This window comes from Pleuronectes platessa, chromosome 13, assembly GCF_947347685.1.
Source record: "Pleuronectes platessa chromosome 13, fPlePla1.1, whole genome shotgun sequence".
Classification (NCBI taxonomy): Eukaryota; Metazoa; Chordata; class Actinopteri; order Pleuronectiformes; family Pleuronectidae; genus Pleuronectes; species Pleuronectes platessa.
Window position 1 is genome coordinate 9,158,534 of NC_070638.1, and position 24,528 is coordinate 9,183,061.

The 24,528-nt window shown below is 44.5% G+C and overlaps 1 protein-coding gene across 1 annotated transcript in view; it reads left to right on the top strand.

Annotated features, from left to right (window-relative positions):
• Positions 1-767: 767 nt before the first annotated feature.
• The window catches only part of LOC128455176 (adhesion G protein-coupled receptor L2), an 87,902-nt gene continuing 64,141 nt past the window's right edge, over positions 768-24,528 (top strand). The window contains exons 1-2 of the mRNA XM_053438852.1: positions 768-1,368; positions 21,848-22,060. Of these exons, the coding sequence (XP_053294827.1) occupies positions 21,985-22,060 (76 nt within the window). The 5' untranslated portion in view covers positions 768-1,368; positions 21,848-21,984. The remainder of the gene's footprint in view (positions 1,369-21,847; positions 22,061-24,528) is intronic.

The window sequence follows — 24,528 nt, forward strand, 5'->3', positions numbered from 1 at the left end:
GGAGAGGTGAGTGAAGTGTTTGAGTCCACACATTTTTGGGGGGAGTTTCAGGGGTAAACATCGTTGCAGCCAAATCTAATACAATTGAAGTAACTGGGGACTCATGAACGCCTCCATACTGCTCATGTAGTGTCACCCAAGTGTCTGTGAGCCCCGACATTCATATTCGACTGGAAACGGCATCATTTACACCATCTTTACACCACGTCTTTTGCCTGCACGTCCACTGGTATCCTCCTCTGGAGCCGCGGTCACCTTCGCACAGACACAATGCCCACGAGCTCTCGCCCCAAGGGCATTTACGTTAGCATCTCTACTTCTGGTAGAGGACATTCAGGCTTAAATCATGGTGAAAATGAAGCCGTTTTTTTCCGATTCAAATTTTGAATGTTGGGGCTCACAGACACTTGGATGACACCACAGGAGCGGTATGGGGTGGGAAGTAAGAAGTGGTCCCCATTTACATCAACTGTATTGGATTCGGCTGCAACGCTGAAACTCCTAAAGCACTTAGAGGACTCAAACAACTCCCCCACCCCTCCATCGGCATAGTGGTGATCAGATAATGGGTGAATTTTCACTTTTGGGTGGACTGTCCCTTTACTGGGGAGCTGTCATAATTAGCACCCAGAGGCTCCGGTCCGCGCCCTGCCGGACGATCCGCTCCGGGTTTTCCGCGCAGCTCCACAGCCAGCTGCTGCAGAGCAGGGGACCGGTGCGCCGCTTCTCCCCGCCTCGCTCGCCTCCAGTCCCGGCTGTAGCTCCGACTGTCTGCACGGCGTGTGGAGGAGGCGCGGAGGGAACGAGCAGGAGCGCAGCGCGGAAAAAGGGGCCGACTAAACAAGTCCTATAACACCTCGGTGTGAGCCAGGCCGCCGGAGACTCGGGCAGACTTGACAGTGTGTGTCTGTCTGTGTGTGTGTTTAGGAGACGTGCTCGGAGTTTTTTCGCAGGGGCGCATCTCGTCTCCTTGAAGTGATCCCGTGTTTTTTTTGCAGTCTGCGCGTATCGCTCCAGTCGGAAGGAGCCCGGGCGCACGCACACATTGAGGAGAGGAGGAGGAGGAGGAGGAGGCACCGAGCGTTACTTTTGAACAGACCCACCTCGACATGGAGCTATCGGCCCGGTGTCGGACGTGCCGGCTGGAAGAAGCCCAGATACCTGCCACGGGAAACCCCGCCATCCGTGCGCAGTGAGGAACGTGGAGCATGCAGCCGAGCCCCAGCCGTCTTTGTGCGACCCGCCGCTTAGTTTCTGGGGGCCTCTTCTGAAAAGGAGGAGAGGAGACCGGAGGAGGGGGGCTCCTGGTGTTGATCTAAAATTCACACTGCGAGCCGGCATCCATATTTTTGGCACGGAGCACCCGCGGTAAGTAGCCTTTAAAAAAGCGGATGTTTTGAGTGTTTCCAGAGATGCTGGCTTCTACCTCTGCGGAATCGATACCATTTATTTACACTCCCGAGAAAGGACGAGGAAAATGTCAGGGAGCGGGCCCACGGACTCCTCCAGCAGTTTAAAACTGTTGCGAGGGAATCGATACACAGCCCTGTAGTGTATAATGTTATTTCTGGGTCTGTAGCCTGCAGACTTTTAATTAACACGAAGTTGCATTGGCCACAAGGATCATCCCAATGTAGATTTGAGCTAATCTGCCTGATATGCAATTTAAATTGAAAGCCTTGGAAAAAGGTGCATTTTCATCCACAAGGCAAATTTAGTCGCAATTCTCCAGATTTCAGATGTTTGAAAAGGACTCAAACGGGATTATGATTTATTGAAGTTGTGCAGCTCCTGGATGTGAATCTAAAGCCTGTGCAACCGAACGGGACTTGATTTGTGAGCGATTGCACGATGATGATGATCAGCGTGATAACATCGGGCGAGAAATCCAGAACTCACACAAACAATCTCCACCCAGCCCAGGACCAGACCAGGAGCTAAGTAGCTGCACGTCAGTTGCTGTCTCCATTTAGTGCTCCATTTTGCGGCTATAAAATAAGATCATTTCACGGAGCATGTATAATTCACAGACCTGAGCCAGCCATGTGTGATGATGGGACACACACTAACACACACACACACACACACACACACACACACACACACACACACAGTTTTTACAGGCTGAGGGAGCCATATCTCACTCTCACGTGAGGCTTTTAGAAATAGGGCCACATACACTTCTGCTTAAAAAAAAAAGGCCCAGGACAGCAGTGCACGGCTCGTGTCGGACGGAAATATCAAGTTCAAATAACATTAGCACATAATCCATAATGTCAAAGCCCAGTCAGGACAGTGCTGCAACCTTATATAAGTCATATACTGACAAGTTTGGAGACTGAGAGCATCTTGGACACGTCCTTATATAACAGGCTTCACACAGGGAGGTACAGGCGACGGCTTCCCAGCTAGTTTTTTGGTCATGAAAGCAAACGAGCACCATTGTAATGACCGAAAACTGCAGCATTATATAAGGCGCAATATGCAGGTCGTGACAAATTTGTCTCGCTGCCATATTTTCCAACAGCGGCGAGCAAGTTTCTGTGTCAGGAGACAGAAGGACCAGAAAGTGCTCCTCGGCTGGGGATGCTGGTGAATGTGTGTTTTTTGTTTTTTTTGTTGAAATCCTGACATACCCATCAGTGGTTCCCGAGGAGGAAAGGTCACTTCCTCCCCTGCCTGCAGTTTATAATGGGATGTTTTTTTTTTTGGGAGGGGGGGGTGAATTTAGATGTTGGTATTTGAAAAACCCTGCATTTCAGCTCAGGCAGCTTCTCGACACAAATGCTGGGACGGTTGGATGGTAGGAATTCAAAGAGAGAGAGAGAGAGAGAGAGAAAGAGAGAGGGGTGGGAGGAGGGGGGGGGGGTCGCAAATGTTCTGTTGCCTCCCACCCCTCTCCCTTCTCCCTCTCCTTCCATCGCTCTCTCTCTCTACCTCCGCTCCATCTCTCGCCCGCACCCCCCAGAAGTGCTGGTTTGGTCCATTTGTCTGCGTTGTCTTGAGAGGAAGTGCCATCACATCTCACATTGCGCAAATGGTTTCAATGCGTGCTAGTGTGAATTCTCGCAGGTTTTTTTAACTGCCAATTTCCATATCAAAGTGTCTGCATTTCAATAGGGAGAACTTGAGCTACCAGCCCCCTTCCTCTGAGCAGTTTTGTTCTGATGGGGAGCTGCTGCTGCTGCTGCTGCTGCTGCTGCTGCTGCTGGTGGAGGCTAGTCACAGGATTGCTGGACACTGCAGTTAACAGTGTGTGTGTGTGTGTGTGTGTGAGAAGCAAGTGTTTGTGTTGGAAGCAGATTGAGTGTGGATGGGGAGAATTTGTTGGCCATAATCTACCACCAGAAGCTGTGTGTTTAGTGGAGATGTTGGACGCCACTCAGACGTAGTCATGTTAAAAAATATTTCTCCCCCCCCCAAACAGTTTTTCCCGGGTTGAGCATCAAACGTCAACCACGTTCTGCATCTCTCCAGCGTCTGTGCTGAGGAAAAAGAAAAAGCATAAATAAGTTGCTGAATTAAAAAAAATAATCTGTTTACACATTTTGACTGGTAATTTTGACCGCATGCAGCACTCCTCATCTGAAATGCTTAAAAAAGAATTTGTTTTTTCGAGCTGTTTGCCCGCAGAAGAATTAAATGCCTCAATTCCACATTCAGTGAGTGCATTATGTAAAGACGCAGAGGATCCGAGCCCCGTGGAGAGAGCGCCGACTACCTACTGGTGTCTGATTGTTTTTTCTGTCGCAGAGATAATATTTATTTCCCATTTTGTGCAGCTGTTGTTTGTCAGAGTAAGAATGCGACAAGACGCTGTTTATGTTGATGGATCTTTTTTTTTCCTTCTTCTTCTTCTTCTTCTTCTTCTTCTTCTTCTTGTAATGCATGGCCCTAAGGTTCCTTGCAATCTTCAGTTTGATACAAAATAAAAATAATAAACACATTTCTAATGAGCGCAAAGAGAAACCAAAAAAGAGAAGCCCTTCTTTTATGTGTTTTTCGCCCCGTGTTCGCCCTCACTTTGAAAATAGGAGCAGGATAGGTTAATAGTGAAAGAAGGTGCAGCGTGTGACATGTTATTACACAGAGACAGGGAATGTAAATGCCAATGGGAGCGCAGGAGGGGTCGGTGGCCCCTTCATGGTCATCCCGCTCCTGGGTAATAACACGAGCCAACTGCTCCCCAACCTGCCAGCTCGCTCCTTCCCCGTCTCTCTTCCCTTTGTTCCGTCCAAATAACGTCACGAAACTTAGGGAAAGAGGGTGGGAGAGCAGGGAGGAGAGAGAGAGAGAGAGAGAGAGGGAGGAAGAGAGAGAGAGAGAGAGAGAAAAAAAAACAGGACCTCACCTGCCATCTTCACTCACGACGGGCGGGTTTGACAGCTGTCTTGTTCAATTCCTCTGACACGCTCGCTGTGCAAAAGTTGGACAAACAAATGGACAGAAGGGGGGGGGGGGTGGATGGAGGGAGGGAGGGAGGGATGAATAATGGTACACGGGGCATTTCTGATTGGGTTTGGTCTTAGCAGAGAAATACTCTTTACATCTGTTAGAGGTATTCCGGTGTTAAGTGCATTTTCAGATGAATGGCGCGATTCTTCTTCTTCTTTTTTTTTCTCTCCTCCTGTTGTGCTGACCTGACATCAGTCGACGGTTTCCTGTGTTTCCTACAACGCCTTCTGACACAAGCCCAGGTAGCCGGGCTCTTTGCGTCGTGTATGAGGAGGAGGGGAGAGCAGGGGGCGATTCAAAATGGAGAAAAAAAGCAACCCCAAAAAAAAAAGAAGCAAGTGCAGTAAGTTTGTCGAGTCAAGGAAAAGTGCAGAGGGGAGTGGAGAGCATGCTGTGGTGTGCTGAGGCGAGGCCCGGTTGTTCGGATTATTAAAAGGCTGCTGAAGAGGAGAGGTACATGCATTCTGCTCTGCTGAGGCCTCTATCCCTGGAGAAATTGGCATCGGGGCTCCTTCCAGGATGAGTTTCTCCCTGGGTAAGAGCTGCTGCTACAAAATGGTCTAGAGTCTAGAAAGGAGTATCTGATACGGAGGGGCTGACACCAAATCTGACAATTCCCACTGAAGCTGAGGAGAGGCCTCCACCATACAGACTCTGAATGGAAGCTGCACTCTTGTCGTTGTCATTTGTCCCGTTAACCAGAGAGAGAAGAGGGGAAAATAAGGAAAGAGAGGATTGGATATAAAAAAAGGAAAAGGCCATTTTGTTTATTTAACAAAGTACTTTGGAGCGAGTATCTCATTTAACTCCCAAAAAAACCATCGTAGCTATTTTGTGGCTCGCCTCAAAAATAAAGAGACAGATGACTGAAACGAATGATTATGCGTTAGGGTAGTTAACCCCGATGGATGGATATATGGTCTCGCTCCTTTTCACTGGGAAAAACCGTCTGAGAGAGGAAAAAAAAAAATCCCCTCCCATACCACCACCTTCTGTGTTTAAAATGACAGTTAACTGGGACAGACTGGGAGCTCTGGTCTGGCACTCACGCTGGCTCCGTGCGCGCTCTCCGCCGAGCCTTCGCTAAAGCAAGCTACCAACGGTGTTGTTAAAGGACGCTCTGCTCAAAGGGAGGCTGGTTTCTTGAGTGATGGATCATCAGAGGTCTCTTTGGGGTGTGTGTTAACCCTTTGGTGCGTGCAGATCTCTCCCAGTTGGGGAGCCGTCGGCGGCGTGTGATGGATGTGTCCCGGGTCTTTAGGCTCCATATATCAGAAGATTAGCACTGACCTGTGAGCTGTCTGGGCCGCCCTCGCAGCTTCTCCTCCAACACTGGCGGACATTAGCATATGAGGACACTGCTCCGTCTCGGGGGGATTCGGAGATAGTGTGCTTTATTTGGTTCTGTCACAGTCCAGGTCAGAGGAAGTGTGCAGATTAAAGGCTGACAGCTTTGTGTTGGTATTAGGTGTATCGGACAGGTCATCAGTCTTCAGCTTGGAAATGCTTCTCTCCTCTTCAAATTCCTAAATAGTATCATATAATTATCCCACAAATGGAGGCCGGGGCCATGCTTCACTGCGGAGAAACCGATCCCTGTCCTCATGAATCGTATAAAAATGTAAATCACCTTTTTCTGATTTCGTGTAACGTTGTTATTTTTCATTTTGCACAGCATAGAGGGAAATGGGAACAGGTACTCACTGACACCCATTTCCAAATAAGTAATGTACAGGGGGTCCACATGTGACAGGCAGCTTGAACTCTGAGAGCTTCCACATGAGAAACGAGTTACTTAGTGCATTGAAAGGCTAAATTAAATATATCTATATATTTTTAAGTACATTTATTTACTTCGGCTTTGCTGCAAATTCTTAAAAAGGATCATGACAGCCCTCCACATTTAGTGCTCCTCTCTTGCAGTCCTCTTTTTCTCTCCAACATTTAAATGTCACCTCCCACGGCATTGCTGGCATTTCTTGTTGTTGTTGTTGTTGTTGTCGTCGTCGTGTCTTCACGTAAAGAAAGAATACTTTAAAAGCCAATCTTCAGGGAGCTGCACTAGCTGCACCTGTAGCCTGCCAGTTATACGAGTGCCTCGTCTAATGGCTTTTCTTGATGCCTACTTGGTGTTACTTGGTGTCTTGTGATGAAGTCAATGTGTTTTCAAGGTGAGGAGATATTGTCAAAGCCCTTGAACGTTCCCCGGGCTTTGATTGGCAGGCGTTGTCACAGAAGATGAGAAGCGGTGGGAGTCGCGCGGCAGAGAGAATCTATTACCTAGGCTGGCGAGGCCCGCTTTCAAAATGTGTCAGTGCAGTCAGCCATCTTGCTCTCTCTCTCTCCGCGTCTGTGGAACGGTCCCTCCTCGACGCAACGAGGGAGCGGCTTTCAACTTCCATTTCCGCGGCTGCCATAAGTAACTGTTCCTGATATTTTATACTCTGGGTTCATACTATGACGAATTATCATTGTACAACCCAAAACATTGAAGCGTTCCTCATTGGCGGTGTGTAATCTGTTTGATGATTGCTGACACATAAATGACATCCTGGCAAAAAAAAAAATCAGAAATTATGAGATATAGAAAATTCAGCTGAGCCCTTTCTCGTGGAGTTGTGCTGATTCCCCCCCCCCCCCCCTCCATTTCAGGGGCCTTATTAATATACACACACACACACGGAGAGAGAGAGAGAGTGACTGCGGACCCTGTGAGATGCAGCGAGAGAAGGACGGTTGTTGTTGATCAGCCAAGCAAATCAGATCGTGATATTTGAAGAGTGCAGTTGTGATTGCTAATCACTTCACCGCTGAGTTTTAATTAGGAGACCCATAAGCATTCTGTCATTTCTCAGCCGAGCATAATCAGAAATCAGAGGTAACAAATAATTAGTTTTTGTTGTAGTTAAGGTCCAAACAAACAAGCAGAGGTTTTCCTTTGTGTTGTTAGGTGGCGAACGCTTTATAAATGTACCATATAACGGTTATTGTATTTCGTGTGAGCCCGTGCACTTTGAACATTATCTAAAATCTTATTGGGGGATTTAAAAGCATTATTTGTGAGCCCAGCAGCCACGCTCGGACACCTTTTGTGCTTATTGCGGCAGAAAGCCCGAATTCAATCTCAAACTATTTTCCTGGAGATGGTGCTATAGATTGGACTGAGCTTATTTTCAATGGGCAGGTTTCTGTCCTGTGCTCCTAAGACCTTTGTTGGGACATTTTAATTACAGCAGAGCGGGGTGTAATTGATCCAGGCTTAGAGGGATTTCACTGTCAATGAGAATGAGCCTGGGCGTTAATACAGCCAAGCAAACGCTTCCACCTCTGTGTGCTGCACAGTCGCACACACACACACACACACACAGTCACACATCCACACACACACACACACCCACACACACACACACACACACACAGTCGTACACACCCACACACACACACAGTGGATTGCAGATGTGTCTTCTCATTGACTATCACTTGTTTCAGAGAGGAGTCTGTCTTTCATGTGCACTGGTGAAATCAGCCTTGCAGACGAGTCTCTCTCTGCCTCCACTTAAACATGTCCGTTGCCACCTGGAGTGGAACACTTTCTTTCTGGTTCTATATTGTCACCCACAAACTTTTAAATTTTCATGAGGCCGTTAGATAATGCTTCCCGATGAGGGTGAATTATTGATGGTCTTGTTTGTGTGAGTGGGACAGGGCAGGCTTTTAACTCTCTGAGCTGGTGGGTCTCTTATCCGGTAACTAAGGGACACTGCACAAACACCCAAAGGAATGGTGTAGTGGAGGAGAAGGAGGCAGGGGGCTGAAAATAAAATAAAAGAAGCATGCATCCTCTACACCATGTTGGGTTTAGCCACAGCACAAGGGAAAGTTGGCAGCAGAGAAAAGCAATGCATCCAAAGAAGCCTTTTCTGTGTTTTGATTCCCTGAGAAGTGCAGTGGTGGCTGTGCATTTGTTGTATGAGTACACACGGCACTCTGGCTCTGGCTTTTTTTTTTTTATATGAATATATTTTGTAGAAAACAAATGTTTCAAGTCGGGTTCTTTTAATAAAACTGGATGTGATGTGAGGTTCAGCTGTCGGGTGAAGGAATAGAATAAGTTAGTTTGCTGGAGTTTGAGCGAACGTTTAAACTTTGTCGCCAATAGAGCTGAAATGATTTGTTGAGTAATTGATGAGACAATTGAAAGGAAATGAACCTGGAACTGTTTTGACAATCAATTAATTGTCTCTATTCTCTGATTTGTGGATGAATTTTATTTGATTTATTTACTATGCCTTAAACTGAACATCTGAGTTTTGGACTGTTGGTCGGACTAATAAAACAATAGGTAGATGTAATGATTGATTAGGTAAATGTTAAAATAACAGACTGCTCTACAGTTAACTGGATGAGTAATGCACACAATCATAGTCAGATTTAATTTTTTGATCGTGTAACAAAACTAAAACCGTTTTCTCAGATATATGAAGCCTCTGCAGTTCTAGGATTTTTCTAAATCGGGGGCCACAGTTTAAACAGAGGGACCAATTATACAAGAAACATTCATGCACAATCCCTGATTCAGTAAGGTGCATATTTAAGCCATTTCTTGTTTGAATATATTTTGAATATATTTTCTAAAATTGTTCAAGCACATTGTTTCACAATACCTTAGAAGATGTAAATTCTGCCCCTATTCTTGTCCCAAGGCAGGGGTGGTCTGTAGGGGTGGCACGGGGGGGGGCACTGCCCCTCCCTCAAATATGATTGGCTCCTGGGGGGCACCAGGGGGAGGCACCTGGCTGCTGTCAGTCTGACATTGTCTAACACTTTTGGATCACAGGGCTGTCGATAGCTGCATGATTTGTGATGTGGAATCAGAGGAGAGACACTCCTCACAACAGACCACACGTCGCTCCTCTTGCTATCAACACATTCAGTTATATATATTTTGAAGTATAAGGACATGGGATGTCGTCTGTAGCAATAATAGAAGTCTTGAAAGGCTGTAGACAACCCCTCGCAGGCCCCCTGGTCCCCCCTGAGCCGCCTCATTGTAGAAAAACAAAAAAATACTAGACTCGCCCCTGTTTCCTGAAGGAAGAAACCACGCAGCCACAAGCCCAATCTGTTTCTAAAGGGAGGAATGGAGGTTTGAGCTGCCCCTCTGACCCTGAATGACAAACTGTATCACATGCTGCAGACAGAACGAGTGTCTGTGTCTCTGTCTCACACACATAGCTGCATTTCATTAAAATCTCTCCCCTTAACTGCTAAATGTACACCCTGACAGCTGTCCTGATTCTTACAGCGGGCACTTTCATCATTGTTCCAATCCATTCTCTGTGCGCTCGTATGGCCCTCCAGTTTGCATTACAATGGAGCGAGCAGACCCAACTCATTGAAATGAGGGTAAAGCGTATAATTTGGTCCGCCCGAATTGTCCTTTAGGCTTCATTTTAGGTTCCATTTTAACATTCATTTAGAGATGTGGACGCCGTTGGCTGAGATTCACCGCATTTGATTGAGAGAACCGTTCGTCTTTGGCAAAATCCCACAGAATTGTTGTATTGACGGGAAGAAATCTGGCCAATTTTACCTCCTGAGATTGGACTTCATTTTCTGGGAAATTGTGTAGATGTTAGAGATATGTTGTGACATTATTTTGTAAGTTTTGATTATTCTGGCTTGTTACAGCTTTTTTTTGGGACACAGGGCGGATGAGTGTGTCTGTTGTGAAGGAAGAAGACATTTCGGGCCCACCAGTGCGGTGGTCCATCTTTGAAAATGAAAACAGAGTGTTTTACAGCAGAATCATGGGTAGTAAATCTAAAGTAATAACCCTGAGTCTGTGTCAGTGAGGACAGGAACAGAACAAAAAAAAAAGTAATTATGTGCAATGGAACAAGAAAAACAAGTCCAGCCAGCTGCCATTTCCCACTGGAAATGCTGCAGATTGATGCCAGTGTTTTCAGTTTCCAGAGGAACAGACAGAGTGGGTGGACAAATTAATAGAAACCGATACTCGGGGAAAAAAAAGCACTTTGAATTGAAAACGAGCATGAAACCCATCCAGGCCTGCAGCATGTGTGTGCATATTAAGTCCATGCCTTATTTCCAAATCACCACGGCCAAATGGTAAAACTCTCAATATGGCTAGGAGATGTTAGCTTGAGATTTAACGCTGTGGCGAAATGCTGGATCTCTACAGAGGGATTTTTCTAATCAGAGCAATAATTCTGAATAATCAGCCTATAATTAGTGTTGTTGGATTTGAACAGCATCAACATTATTAAGCGTTTTAATCATGTTTTAGATAAATTTAATTATAGAACAATTTGAGTGGAAATAGTTGAAATAATCTGAAACCCGGGGGTTTTACATGGAGAACGCACGCACACACACACACACACACACTGACACACACACACGGCTAAAATGTCATCAATCACACCTTATTTTCGTAAATTTTTTACTTAATGAAGTTGAACTAATTTTCATTTGCCTCTGTAATAAATGATATCTGCCTAGATGATCAGTTGTGGGTCAGTGTCTCATCACCACTTTCTATTAGTTATTTTTTGCTTGAATCGCTCTGTCTTGGCCACAGAAACTAAAATAATTACAATTAGAGGGAACTGTCTGAAAAATCGCGACAACATGTCAATCATAGCGCTTGGTATTGTTAATTATTTCATAGTGATGGCTACACAACAGCAGGTTGTTGGCACTAATACTGTTTTTGGACATGTAAAAATTCTTTTTACCGCTGTATAATTCAGCTTTTTAATATAACACTGCATAACATCAGCATATCTGCAATCTCCCAGAGCTCTAAGAAAAACCCACTGCCAAACAGCAGACAGGCCCAGTTAGCAACTAGCTGGTCAACACTGTGGAGCATTTAGCAGCTGAAGAGCGAAGCGCAGTATCAGACGTGAAGCTCTCAAATCTTTGTCTTTCACCTCTTTTTTCATCCTGAGATATTTGCGTTTTTCTTTTTGGGGGAGTTTTTCACTCTGACTGACTCGGACATTTACTCTCTCATATACAGTCCTTTGGATAATTACTGGAGAATATCTGGAGTTCCGTTCATGTCTGGAAGCGGCTCTAGACTTATCCCCCAGGAGAAGAAAGTGAAAAGTAGAGTGAAAAGTAATATATAAAACCACCAATGGAAACCGCTTTAAATCACAAACTTTCCAATCCAATAACTTAGGATGAGTGTGAATCTTTCAGTAATTGACAGCTGTTGACAGCTTTGTACACCGCGCCACACACACATTTCGATTAGTTGGAAAAAGTCTCAAAAGTTCCAAAAATAACAGCGGATGAGACTCAAAGCTCAGCGGTGCATATTCACACCAACCTGTGAGGACGAGCAGGTAAACACAATGAAACGCTGACCTCAGAGTCGAGCCACATTTGATGTAACACTGTAAAACCTCCTCGGCTAAATATATATTTCGATCACAAAGCAGGAATTGATAATGCAGGCACCCTCAGGATCACTTATATCCAGGGCCTAGTCCCAAGCTGAAGTAGGTGACCCGACGTGAGAAGCAAGAGCCTGAGAAGTGGAAAATGAATAAAAAAGCCTTTCTCACTCTCTCCTGCATCCTGATGGTTTTACCTGCCGAGGACACAGGAAGACGCCTGCTGCCGACTGTGAAACGTGGCGGTGGGTCCTTAATAGAACTGGCAGCCCCCTCGCGGGACTCATTAGGTTTGATGATTACTTCACACGATTGTGTAATGGCTGAGGTATATATGAGGCAATTTTTTTTTGAACGGGCCCACTTCTCTGGTGCTGCTGCGGTTTTCGCAAATTAAATCAGATTCCTGGTGAGGTTTCCCCCTTCGCCAGATTTGAACATCATTTAACAAGGCTGGGAATCCTGCAGCGTGGAGTGGGGAGTCGATCTCCACCTCCTGAACCCCTCACACAACAGGAGACTTAAGTTGTCAAGGAAAATCAAGCTCCTCAAGACTGACCCACTGCTTGTTAGTTTATTATTAATTATATTATACTCACTTTAGCCAATCACCAATTCAATTTATGGTGACACTATTTAAGGGATTTACAATTTTGTGTCGTGTTTGTCATGTATTGTGAGTGTGAAGTGGAAAGTAGTTACTGATAATAAGGCACAGCACTAGAACACAACTAATTGACTTTGCCTACGGGATGCACGATTTTTTTTTATTATTGGTAAATTATTTGCTCTAATTAAAGTTACAAAATAGGGAAAAGGTCCAAATTCAAAGATTTAGTTTTCAAATAGATTGCGTTGTCATTGTAAATTATGAATTATCAATAGCTGACATGGATCTAAAACAGAGAAAGTCGACAGATTAAATTATTAAACCAACACACTTACACGTATTCAAACACACGCTATATCATGATATAAACTAAGACTGGGCGACAGCACTGTTCAAAGAACACTCAAGAGAACACTCAAGTTCAAAGTGTTTTATTGTCATTTATATACATCAGTATATCGATAATTTTCACGATAAATGTCCCATTATCATTTATTTTTTGTTCAAAGTCAGATTTTTACCTTCTGAGTTAATGGTTTGGTTTTAAACTCTTATGATCAGAGACACACTTGAAGAACCACTAAACAGTACAAATCTGAGGTAGATCAGTTTTGTGTTAAACCTCCTCACTGTGTTTGCACAACGCATAAGCAATATATTGATACATAGTGAACTTTTGTTACATTCCTACAGATAAAATTATATATATATATTTTTTTTTATTTCCCAGCCCTAACATTAAACTTAGAAACCAATTAAGTGATTATGTAAACATAGCTGTATATACAATGGCCCTGCAATAGTCATAACGTTTATATTTTGAGTTTTATGTTGAAGGAGCGGTTTCTTCAACTCTGTGGTCATTATGGAGTCTGTAGTTCATCGTCCAGCGTTCAGTCTCAATGCGAAGTGATGCGTGCCTTGGCGTCACACACCAAACATGTGCTGATGTCATTTAACAAATTGTCCCCTGATGATCTGTGAAGAAATGAGACACTCGATAGCCTCTGCCTCCGAGGACACGTTACAGCCCAGAATCAAGGCGCCTTAATGCGTGTCCGTCACCTCGGACACCGAATGAATAGAGACCACACAAACCGTCCATGGTGGGAAAGCAGCCCATTTACTTATCGTGCATCGGTAATGTGAAGTTAAATGAAGCCACTTTCTGAAGGTGAAAACCAGCAGGATGAATGTATCCGTGTATGTGAAGGGAACCGTGCAGTTGTGTCTTTGCTTAACAGGCACTGCATTCAAATGAAAGCGATAGGAAAACACAGCGAGCAGTGAGAGTAAATCAGGACGTCAGGACGGACGCTGGGTGATGTAAATTATCTGGTTAGCAGCTCATGTTCCTCCCAATAAAAATAATTTCTCACTACACGACACAGGACACATTGACTGGTAACGTAACAGCTGTGTGGCTGAAATACAAGGAGGGAATGGAGATGGTTATATTACTGGCAGATGTGAATACACAAGAGTTAGTGTTACAGGAGTTTGATCCAACGATGATTTGAGCGAAACCTTAGGAACGGTCTAATTTATGTCTGTGGCGTAATCATTCTGCCAATAAAATGTCAGACACTTATGAAAACGCACAATTTCCTTGAGCCCACGCTGACGTTCTCAGATGGCCTTTGTCCAACACACCAAAAAAATAGTCACTTTAGATATTCACATGAGAAAAGGAGAAGCAGCCAGTCCTCACATGTTAAAAGCTCAATCAGAATTTATTTGGCGTTTTTACAGTTTTTACAATTTCACAATTTTATGCGGTGTTATGTTTTACACCGATATAACCATATAAAGAGAGGAAGCAGCTCCTCTGACTTCATGATCCTCCCCACTCCTAAAAGCCAAATCTACACTGGGCTGCATATACAATTCAAATGTGTTTCTCGGAGTTGACTACTTACCCCTCACTCGGATTAATGGTGTTTTGCTCAATTTGCATATTTTTCTGAGTGAAAAGTCTTTGCTTTTGGCAAAAAAAGTGGCACTTTGCCTATTATGTCATGAGCCCTATTTGGATGGGATTAGTTTTTTAAGGGGGGGGGGGGGGGGATGTGAACAGATGTAATTGAAAATTGGGGCTATGTAAATTTTAGCCCCGTCGGAATCTTGCCATGTGAGTTCCCGGGTCCAAATCCGAGACCTCCTGCTTCCCATCAGAAATGATAAAAACCCACAGCCAGTCCCAAACAACAACCCTGAGATAGTTTACAAATAATGTGTCATTTTACCTCAGGGGCGGAAAAAAGGCTTTCTACCCGACCTGAGATCGCTGCGGTCCAGATGCATCGTCTCATCTGCTGTTTTGTCTTTGTTTCAACAATTCGCTGTCAGATGCGGAAATTATGTTTGATTATTACGATACATCTTTTTCTGTTGCGATGGCAGCACATGAATGGATTCCTGTAACGCCGGAGACTTGATTGCACGGATTTCTCCTCGTGGGCATGTTGTTCATTAACATCCCAGATGTTACGTATTAGCAGTTGCTTTATGTACATTTCGCCGGGAAAAGCCTGTGCCCTGTGAAAGCGGCTATACAGTGAGTAAAAGTTTTATATGGTGTCGATACAATTTCCGCCCCAGAAGGTGTGAACATCTACAAATTTGTTGTGTGTGTGTGTGAGTTATGTGGGGTAAATGTTGCCTGGCCAATTGTGGGTTTTCTCCTTGTAAAAAAAAAAGAAGAAGAAAAAAGTGCCTTAACGACAGAGTGAGCTGGAGGTGAGCAGTGTGTGCGTGGGCGTGTTTGTGGATAAAGAGCGTGCGGGGGGGGGGGGGGGGGGGGGGTGTTGCTGGAATTATGCGCAGCGGAGGCGAGAAGTGCGGCTTTCAGTCGATTTATGAAGAGGCTGATTGAAAGGAGAAACCAACGCTTTCCTGTGTCAGTGTCGAGCTGCTCTCTGCTCCTCTCCGGTGACCCCACTGCTCAACCAACTGCTCTGAGGTCAGCCCATTCGTTTCAATGCCAAGCACAAACGGCGACTCGGCTCGGGTGAAGCATGCAGCTTGAATATTACCGAGTGACATCTCAGCCGCTCTCCCCTTCATTCGGCCGATTCTGTGTATTTGAATTTATTACCGGCTCCAACAAGGTATCGTCTATTACAATAGTTCAGCTGGAATGATTAGTTGATTAGCCGGCGGAAAATTAATCTTCAACAACTTTGAACACTTATTAGTCGCTCGAATCAAAATGCCAAATATTTTCAGCGTCTCTAACAGTAATTATGATGAAATAAGCAGCGCACACTTGCTCATATGAAGCATTTTCCACTAAAAATCACACACACAACTCCCACTTATCAGAAACCTGTATACTGGGCCGCTCTGGATGTTGCTCTGCTCTTACGACTGCTCTTAACGCTGTTTAGAAATGTAGAAATCTCTGTTTCATCATGTGCAGCTCCAAGCAAACCACACAGCTGCCTGCTCTCTGTTTTATAGGAGTGGTATGTCAACGTCTTTGGGGTTTGGACTGTTGGTCGGACAGAAACAGGCTTTTTGAGGACGTCAGTGTAAATTGAAAACTCAAATTCAAAATTGAAAAAAAACTAAATTAATCATCAGTTTTTGCTTTTGGCATCTACACAAACGTCCGCTTTTACTCCTCTTTTCAACTCGTCTGCTTCTGGGCTGAGCTCCTTCTGAAGCCTCCACACCTCCGCCGCCTCATTTTGCTTGACACTAACCTGGTTGTTCAGCAGGAGTCTTCTTTGTTCTTTGTTCCCTTCACTTAACTGAGCCTCTCTGCTCTCCGTCTCTCCATGTCCATCTGCCCGCTGGCACTATCTTATCTCCAGCCTCAATCATTTGGCCAGGAGCCGCTGAACACACCAACTGTTGTGTGTACTCAACTAAATAGCTTCGCACCTTTTCAGGGCTTATTCTGTTGGGGCCCTTTGAGCTGCACTGAAAAACATTTCAACTTAAAAGCATGTTTTGTTTTTTCCAAGGTCTCCTTTTAAGTTGGTGCCATTAAAAAAAGAATTAAAAAAAGCCATTAAAGACTGGATTGATGTGCCTTGAACTGACTTTTTCATATTTAAAAGTTACAAGAACTCATTCTGACCAAGGCCTAAATAAAAGAGTCTATAAGAAGTTATATTAATCTATCAACCCTCTTCCAAAAAAGGGACCTGTTGACATTTGGCGCTTTCATTCACACGTGCGACCCTGAACTCATCGTAACACTCGGAGGAACTGCACGTGTGAACGCAAATGTCTGACTCAGTGGGACAGGACATTAAACAGACGTTACCGGTCTGTTGATTGTCTGGTGCAACTGGTCCAACTGTTGATGAAGCTGGTCGTTGTCCAGAGAATTCAAAGAGAGAGAGTAGATGTGTTGATGATGTTTCCATCCTGCCTCCTGCTCGCTTTACCCCATCAACATAATGTAGTATTCCCAGTAGCTCAGAGCGCGTCTGTTGTGAAAATGGCTCTATGAAATATTTTTGGAAGGTGAATGAAGCAGTCAGTGTGATATAGTAGCTCACACTGGCTTATAGGAAGTAATCCAACGCTATATTTCCCTAAAAGTCTTCAGAAAATAGTACAAACTTTCAGCAAATTGCAGCTGAACTCCATCAGTAATAATTCAGTAACCAAATTACAATCAATTGTTCTTTTTGAAAGCTAAGAAGCAAAAAAACTCATTGACTAAAGCCTTGTCCTGATTCCAAATGCGAATATTAATGCTTTTTCTTGGTCCACTGTCAGAAAAACTAATTAATTTCGGTGGTGCACATTTAAATTTTGAAGATGTCTCTTTCGACTCTTTGCAGCAAATGCTTTTTTTTTAACTATCTAATGACATTTGACCAAACTTTTCTTTTAGAAATATATTAATCATGAATTCTAGTGTTGTAGGACTGCAATTGATGAAAAAATAGGTTTTGCTTCAGGTTACTGTTTTGTTCTTAAAAGTAAAAACTGATTTTACTTCTGGTCAAAACTTAAATCAATAAAATGTCAACAAATATTGTAAAATGTCCATCAAATCGTACATTAATGTAGTCAGTTGTCATTTATGCCCAACCAACAGTCTTAAATCCCAAATTATACATTTAACTATCACAGAAGAGCAATAGACAAAGAAAAATTCACAATCGAACACAATGGATTTTGTGTCTTAGAAAGGAAATTACCATCTTCCGATCATCAGATCTTATTGATGAATAATTTTAGCTCAAACACATGTGTACAGTTGTAAAGCACAGTTTACACCAATCTTTAATCCTGATAGTCGCACATCCCATCAGTTGATGAAACGCTGTCTGTTTGCTGCATGTGGTGTCGGCCCATCACCGTTTCTGGCAGTTGATGGCAACTCCTCTGCATCACTGGTGGAGCCAAGGAAATGACATCATGTCCCTCTAGGGCGGGAAAGCGCAGGCCTGACAGGACCGACATGACAAAAGACTTCCTTGGGAACATCAGGGTGCACGAGGACAGAGGAAGAGTCTGGGGGCTGTATTTTCTTAGTTCCTGTAGATCCTGTCTCCCCCTTCTTACCCATCAACCATTTTCTGATGGATGAAATTCTCCCTCCAACGTGTTAGTCTTTTTTTCGTGCCGAATGCAGGGCGTGGAGGCGGAGCAGAAAGTTCTCCAAATTGGTGGTTATTCAAAGACGAATCATTGTGCTGGCGAGATGCGGCTCAACAGAGCCACAGCTCTATTTCACTTGTGGGTTTTTCAGCAAACACTTGGACTTGCGCATTAGTTTTGTTTCAGTCTTACTTGATATGTATGTATGCGCTCTTTATCTCTCGCCTCTCTCTGCGTTGACAATTGAAAATAAATTAACATTCCTGGGCTTTATTTTTGTCTTCTCTAAGCCTGTGGAGAAAACTTGGAGGCGAACCCAGGAGGTCAGGCCATACTCACAGGCTGTCAATCCTCCGCGGTGACCCTCCCGCCCCCTTCCTTTCTCCCCCTTCCATTCTTCTCCTCCTCTTCTCTCCCTCTCCCTTCTATTTAGTCCCACTCGGCTTACAAACTCCCCAACTCCCCAACTCCCCCCCCGTCTCCCACTCTCTCTTTCACCGGACTCCTCTCCAGCTTGAGTTGGGCAGACACAAGCTTTGTCAAAGGAGCCTCACATTCATTTTGCCGGCTGTTGCACTCAGCCTTGTATTTCATGTGAAGACATGTGGGCTGTCTCCGTCTATCCATTTATTTTAATTATGTTTTAATTGCTTGCCATCCTCCTCTAAATGCTTGCTTATTATTTCTATCAGGCTGATGTGAAAAATTTGCTGTGGACTGTGATTTTCTCCATTATCTTAACTGATGATAGATTTCTCTCCTCGGGTTTCCACCATGTACGCGTTGGAGACAAAAGGAAAACAGATGTCGTGAATGTTTGCGTATCATTTTTCATTTCATTGCTGGATGTTTTTTTTTCTCGCCTTGTTTCCAGAAAGACGTATTGTTAATAGGGAGAGAGAAAAATGAGCGAATATATATGTACTTGCGGGTTTTTTTTGGAGAGGAGCAAATGGAAAGGGGAAAAACTTTCGAAACGTCTGCGGTCTTCTCATGTATGTTACATGTTGCTGCACATTAGATGGCGTGTAGGTGGTGACAGTCATAACTGTGCACCCTTTTTTTTGTGCACGTCTGCGTCAGTGGAACATGATGATCATTTTGTGAAAATCGCTGGCCAAGTGACCTCGATTCCCAGGCTCGAGGAGGGTGGAGGCTCGGTGTACATATCTCTGGAGGGGCCTCACTTTCCTCTTCAAATCATTTTCTGCTTGAGAACATCTTAGTTCCCCTCCCACAACAATCATCTCCCCCATTTGTCCCCTGATGTGAAATTAAGATTTATGTGATAGTTCTTGTGCAAAAGCATCTTCATCTTAATCACATAATCCGTTTATCTCAAGTCCGGACCAATTCAGTGCAGAAAGTCCCCCAAACAAAACAGTGTTTTTAGGAAGATGAGCACGGCTGTGTCCTCCACCGGCTTAGGAGAGAAAGGAGACGTGTTACTCAGCGGGGCGACGGCCCATCAGGAGAAAGAACCCTGGGGTGGTGAGGGCAGGACTTCCTCTGAGAGGCCTGGCAGGCTCTCGCCCCCTGGTGTCCGAGGGGGCTGAGTGGTTCAGAGGGCCCAGCAGGCCAGAGGGGCCAGGGGAGCCAGGGGATGTGCCCCCAACAGTTTCCAATCTCCTCCTGTCAACCACCATTATGGTTACCCCATGGCCCCGGGCCTCATATACAGGGATGATAAATGGCTGAGGAAGAAGTCATACGTGTCTCTGGAGATTTGGTGCTCTGCCCAATATTGAACTGGTCAAAGTCTTGTTACGAGACTTAAGAGCATGTGCAGCCTCCGTGGATGAGGTGTGAGGCTTCCCATAGAGGAGAGTATGAGAGCCCCCCCACTCCAGTTCCCTCTTATCTGATCTGGTCAGGCGCCACTGGCAGATAAACAACTGGAAGACAAATAAAACCACGATTCCTATAAAGCCACCCAAGTTCAAGTGATAAATTATAAATAAGCCGTATGTGTGTTTCCTTGGCACAAACTGTGCTGCACGACCGCTCGACCAGAGTGACCTCAAATGAAAATAAATACTCCCAGGCTGCGTCAGACTCGGTGGAGATCCAGTGGGCTTTTATTCTAATGTTAAGTCCCGGCCAGCCACTGGTTTACGTATAGAATGAATCCAACAGTGACTTAAATTATTACTCAGCATGCTAATGTGGAAGCTTCCCATGTTTTGTGGGTTTTTCGTGTTGCCAAAAATATCCAAGCACATTAGTGAGGCCCGGAGAGTGATCAGGGCGGACTGCTCTGCTGCTCAGAGTTAGGTTCATTATAAAATAATCAGGGTGGCTGACGAGAGCTGCATTCAGAAACTGGAAACATTCACTCTCCTCTGCATAGCGGTGGCTACCAAGTGACTGATCCTGTGTACAGTGGGAATATGTGTGTGCCGCTGTGGGTGTGTGTGTGTTTGTGTGTGTTTATTGAGGAGATGCTTGATGGCAACCACAAGGGAATAAACAAAATGCAATATATCTGTGTGTGAGTGTGTGTGAGTGTGTGAGTATGTGAGTGCTTGTGCGCCTCCTTTCTCAGCACATGTGTGTCCATGCCGTCAAGAGTGTGCATGTCCTGGCTATATGTCTGTGCAGGCATGCATATGAGAGTCTTATGTGTGTTTGTGTGTGTGTGTGTTTGTGTGTGGCATTTCACATATGACACAACACATCCCTCCTCGGTGTTTGACTTTGGCAAGCAGCTTATCTGTCTGGGGTGCTAGTCTGTCCCAGGCTCTAACCTTTTGCAGCTTTCCGCAGACAAAGGGACTGTTTTGCCATCCCTTGATAAGGAAGGAGACAAAAGTAGCTCACAAAGCAGCCGTGTCTCTAATGGCGTCCTGCGTGGACGTGTTGCCGGAGCGACAAGCTTTCTCCCGCGGGGATCTGGGAGTAAATGGGGAAGGTGGAACAGGGACGAGTGGAAGAACGAGGCAGTGTAAACACTCAGAGTGCTGAATAAGTGCCGAGGAGCAGGCACGCTATCTGCTTTGTTTCCGGTGCCCTCATAAACCTTTGAGGGCAATTTTTGGGGGATATTTGGGTGAAAAAATGCTTTTGTTTAGTCAATCAAACGGCAGCCAGGAGTTTTTGTTCTCATGGTGTTCAGATTTACACATGATTTATTTTATTGCAGTGCACACAGCCAGAGGAGAAACTGAATCAGCAGCAGCAGGGGTCTAATGATTCTCCAAATCCAGGGTTTGGTTCAGACCTTGATTTTGTGCCGGGGTTTGGTTTATACCTCTTTTTTTCTTCTTATTTTACACTGCTCACTTGAATTTCTGGGGTGATGATCCATCTGGAGCTCAGGAACCTGGCCAAATTAATTTTTTTTACCTCAGTCATGATCACTCAGTCAGGATTTCACCAAAATAACAAAAACAACGGCAACTGATTCTCCAGTTCAGGGTTTTGTGAACCGAGTCGAGCTTCACCGACCTTTGAATAAACAGGTGAACATCTGTTTGTGCAGCTTCAGAGAGTCGGTGGACCGAGTCCTGCAGTGGGTCTTAAGTGGCACAGCTCAATAGCTGCAGGTCACTTTTACAGTTTCAGAAAGAAAAGCTGCAACCGGCACAATCAATTTCAAACAGGGGCTCTGCAATAGTATTTACAAATAGTATAGAATCAACTTATTATATCATATGTTCTAGTATAGACTTTGAAATCTATCTTGTTAGAATTTTAAACAGCAGCAAAGCTTCAGCTACGATGATGCAAATGATGGGCGTCCGTTTTCTAAATCTGTACACCCTCTCCTCTCTCTTTCTTCCAGATGAGAAGATGACTGGTGATGCTTCTCCAAGAACTACTGATCGTTGACACCGCTCCAGCGTTCTGCTCGCCCTCCGCAACACACTGAACGACTATTATTAGCCAACAGGCTCCAGGACTGTTTGCACGCAGCACACAATGGCCTCCGCACTGTGGAGGTGTCCAGTGCTCCACTGCCTCCTGCTCCTTCTCGTTTGCTTTCACTGTTCACAAGGTGAGTTACCATGGAGCTGCTCAGCAGAAGTAGTTTTCATGTAATTTTGGTCCACCTTTCAAGAAGCCACTTATTATTCAGCTTTATAAATGCTGTGAATTTATAAGCAAATATTGTCGCTGCCACAAAAGAAGTGAAGAGCTGTTATGCAGCAAGGCTGCCGAGTTCTTCATCTCTGGGTTTACCCTTGGAGTTTGAAAAAGGTATTTCCATCAGGAGAAACTTCAGGGGTAAAGAAATGAGAATCAGCGAATTAGAATAAAATTCAATTTATTATCATCAAGATGAATAGATTTCTGCACATAGACCCTGGCGAGGAAAGCAGAAAATGAAGGAGACTTCCAGGACGAGCGCTGGTGGTGATGATGAAGAGTTAGGATGTTTAACAAAAGGCATCTGGTCGGCGATCGTGATGGGAGATGCAGATGTTCTGGTCCGCTGGTGGAGGTGGCTCATGCAGCGATCATAGGGTTGAACTGACAGCTGAATGACAGGGGAGAGAGGGCATTTTCAAAGTTTGACAGCTTGCAGGTGATTGGCTCAAGGCGCGTGTGTCAGGTTGTGATTGGATGAAAATGAGAATAAGCTGGTGAAGCCTAGAGACGGCAGGAACAGTGCTTGGGATTGAGGAGGCAGGCGCAAGAATCCAAACTTTCGCCAAGCCTCATTTCAAATGAGATAATTTCCTGGTGATCAAATGAGAAAATGTCTTCAAATCCAGAGCAACACACATTGTTTCAGAATCCTTCCTTTAAAACAGGAGCAGTGGGCCTTTCACTATCTGCAGTTTTAAACTGTACAGCATTTTTTGAAGGTAATACTTGACTTTTGTGCACGTATATGACCCTAACCTCTCTTATGTGGTGGCTGTAATTAGTAAATAATAAAAGGTAGTTTTCCCAAAGTCATTCTTGTCCAGGACTGACAGTGGTATTGCCAGTCATGGTTTGCAAAGATAGCGATTCCTTTCTTGTGTTAAATTAATTAGCAAAAAATGGCTGGTTGGGTGGTTTTTGTTTTGGTCGATCTGTTCATCACAGGCAAGAGAGAAAAAACTGACAATTTCTGTCTTTTCAATATCTTGTGCCTTATCAATAATTCACTTTGAGATTGTTCTTCAAGACAAAAACTTTGAGACAATTTTACTTTGTCTCATGCAAGCAGCTCTGGAGTAACAACAAAGCACTCCTTCAAATTTCCCTGCTAAATTAGGCTTCAGCTTTTCATGTATTAGCTCTCTCAACACAAAACTTCCTCTCAGACTTCATCTCATCCTCAATGTCAGAATACAGTCCTGTGAAGGCTGTTTGTTTGGCCATCAAACTCTACAGAGGAGCGATACTTTCAACCAATCACATTCCTGCAACTCCTTCGAGGTTTAGCTGCATGTGGTCCCTGTCACTCCTGCAAGAGGATCCCTGCAAACTAGGAACATTGGTTTGTCGTCAACAAACAGTAATCACCTTGACCGTCAGCTGGACAGGCAGGCAGCTGGAGGGCACATCCTTCAAGGACGTTAGTCTATTCTTTTTGTTACTTTCTTTTATCACAGCAAAATATAATTGCCCCCAACCTATTTTTTTCTTTCTCGTATTTCTGTGCTGCTATTTTTGTATTTATGAATTACCTTGTGGGCAGGATCACAGTGTATCGCAGGCCGCGTTCGGCCCACAGGCCAGGTGTTCTGTTCCCTGTCCCCACGCCAGAGGAACTTCGCTGCACCTTTTCTGCAAAGTGAGCTTTCTCTAACAGATTTCCTCGGTGCACTTAGAAGCACCGGAGCCGCAGAGAATTGATGCATTTTTTATTTGCGCCTAAATCTGATCCTTCTGATCAGTCAGCACCTGAAAGCATCAAAGGCAGGGCACTTGATTCAGTTCCAGACTGAGGCCCTGGGAAGGAACTTGGCGCCGCTTTTAATTGTCTGCCACGACATCCCAGAGCTCTTTTTTGTTTCCCTCCCTCGCTTTGGATTAGTACATTTGGCTATAATTACAAGTATTGTCACAAAACACTCCCGTCTGTTAAGGGCCCATCAAAACCACTGATGTTGGTATGTCTGCTTAATGATGATTATTACATTTTTCCCCTTTCAGTCCCATTGTACCAGAGAAACAAAGTAACCCCAAATCACATGCTAGTGTGCCAAGCATTGATTACAGATAGATGTTGAAGCACATCATTTTGCGGCGGGTATAGTGCGGCTTCTTTTCAGTTTGAGTTTTGTCTTTTCGCTCTCTCTCGCTGTTTTGTTCTGTGATAGATTTCTCCTCCAGTTTTATTCTGGGTCGGGATGCAGTGTACAATTTGTTAACAAAGACAGATTGCCATGGAACAGGCTATCGCAGCATTCTTTCAAGCTGAGATGCTTTTTTTTTTTGTAGATTAGCAATTTTAGATAATATAGAAGAGTCCTGCCGAGGCATTTGAAGAATAGCCCTCTGATTTACTGTGGCTCAGAAACTCAG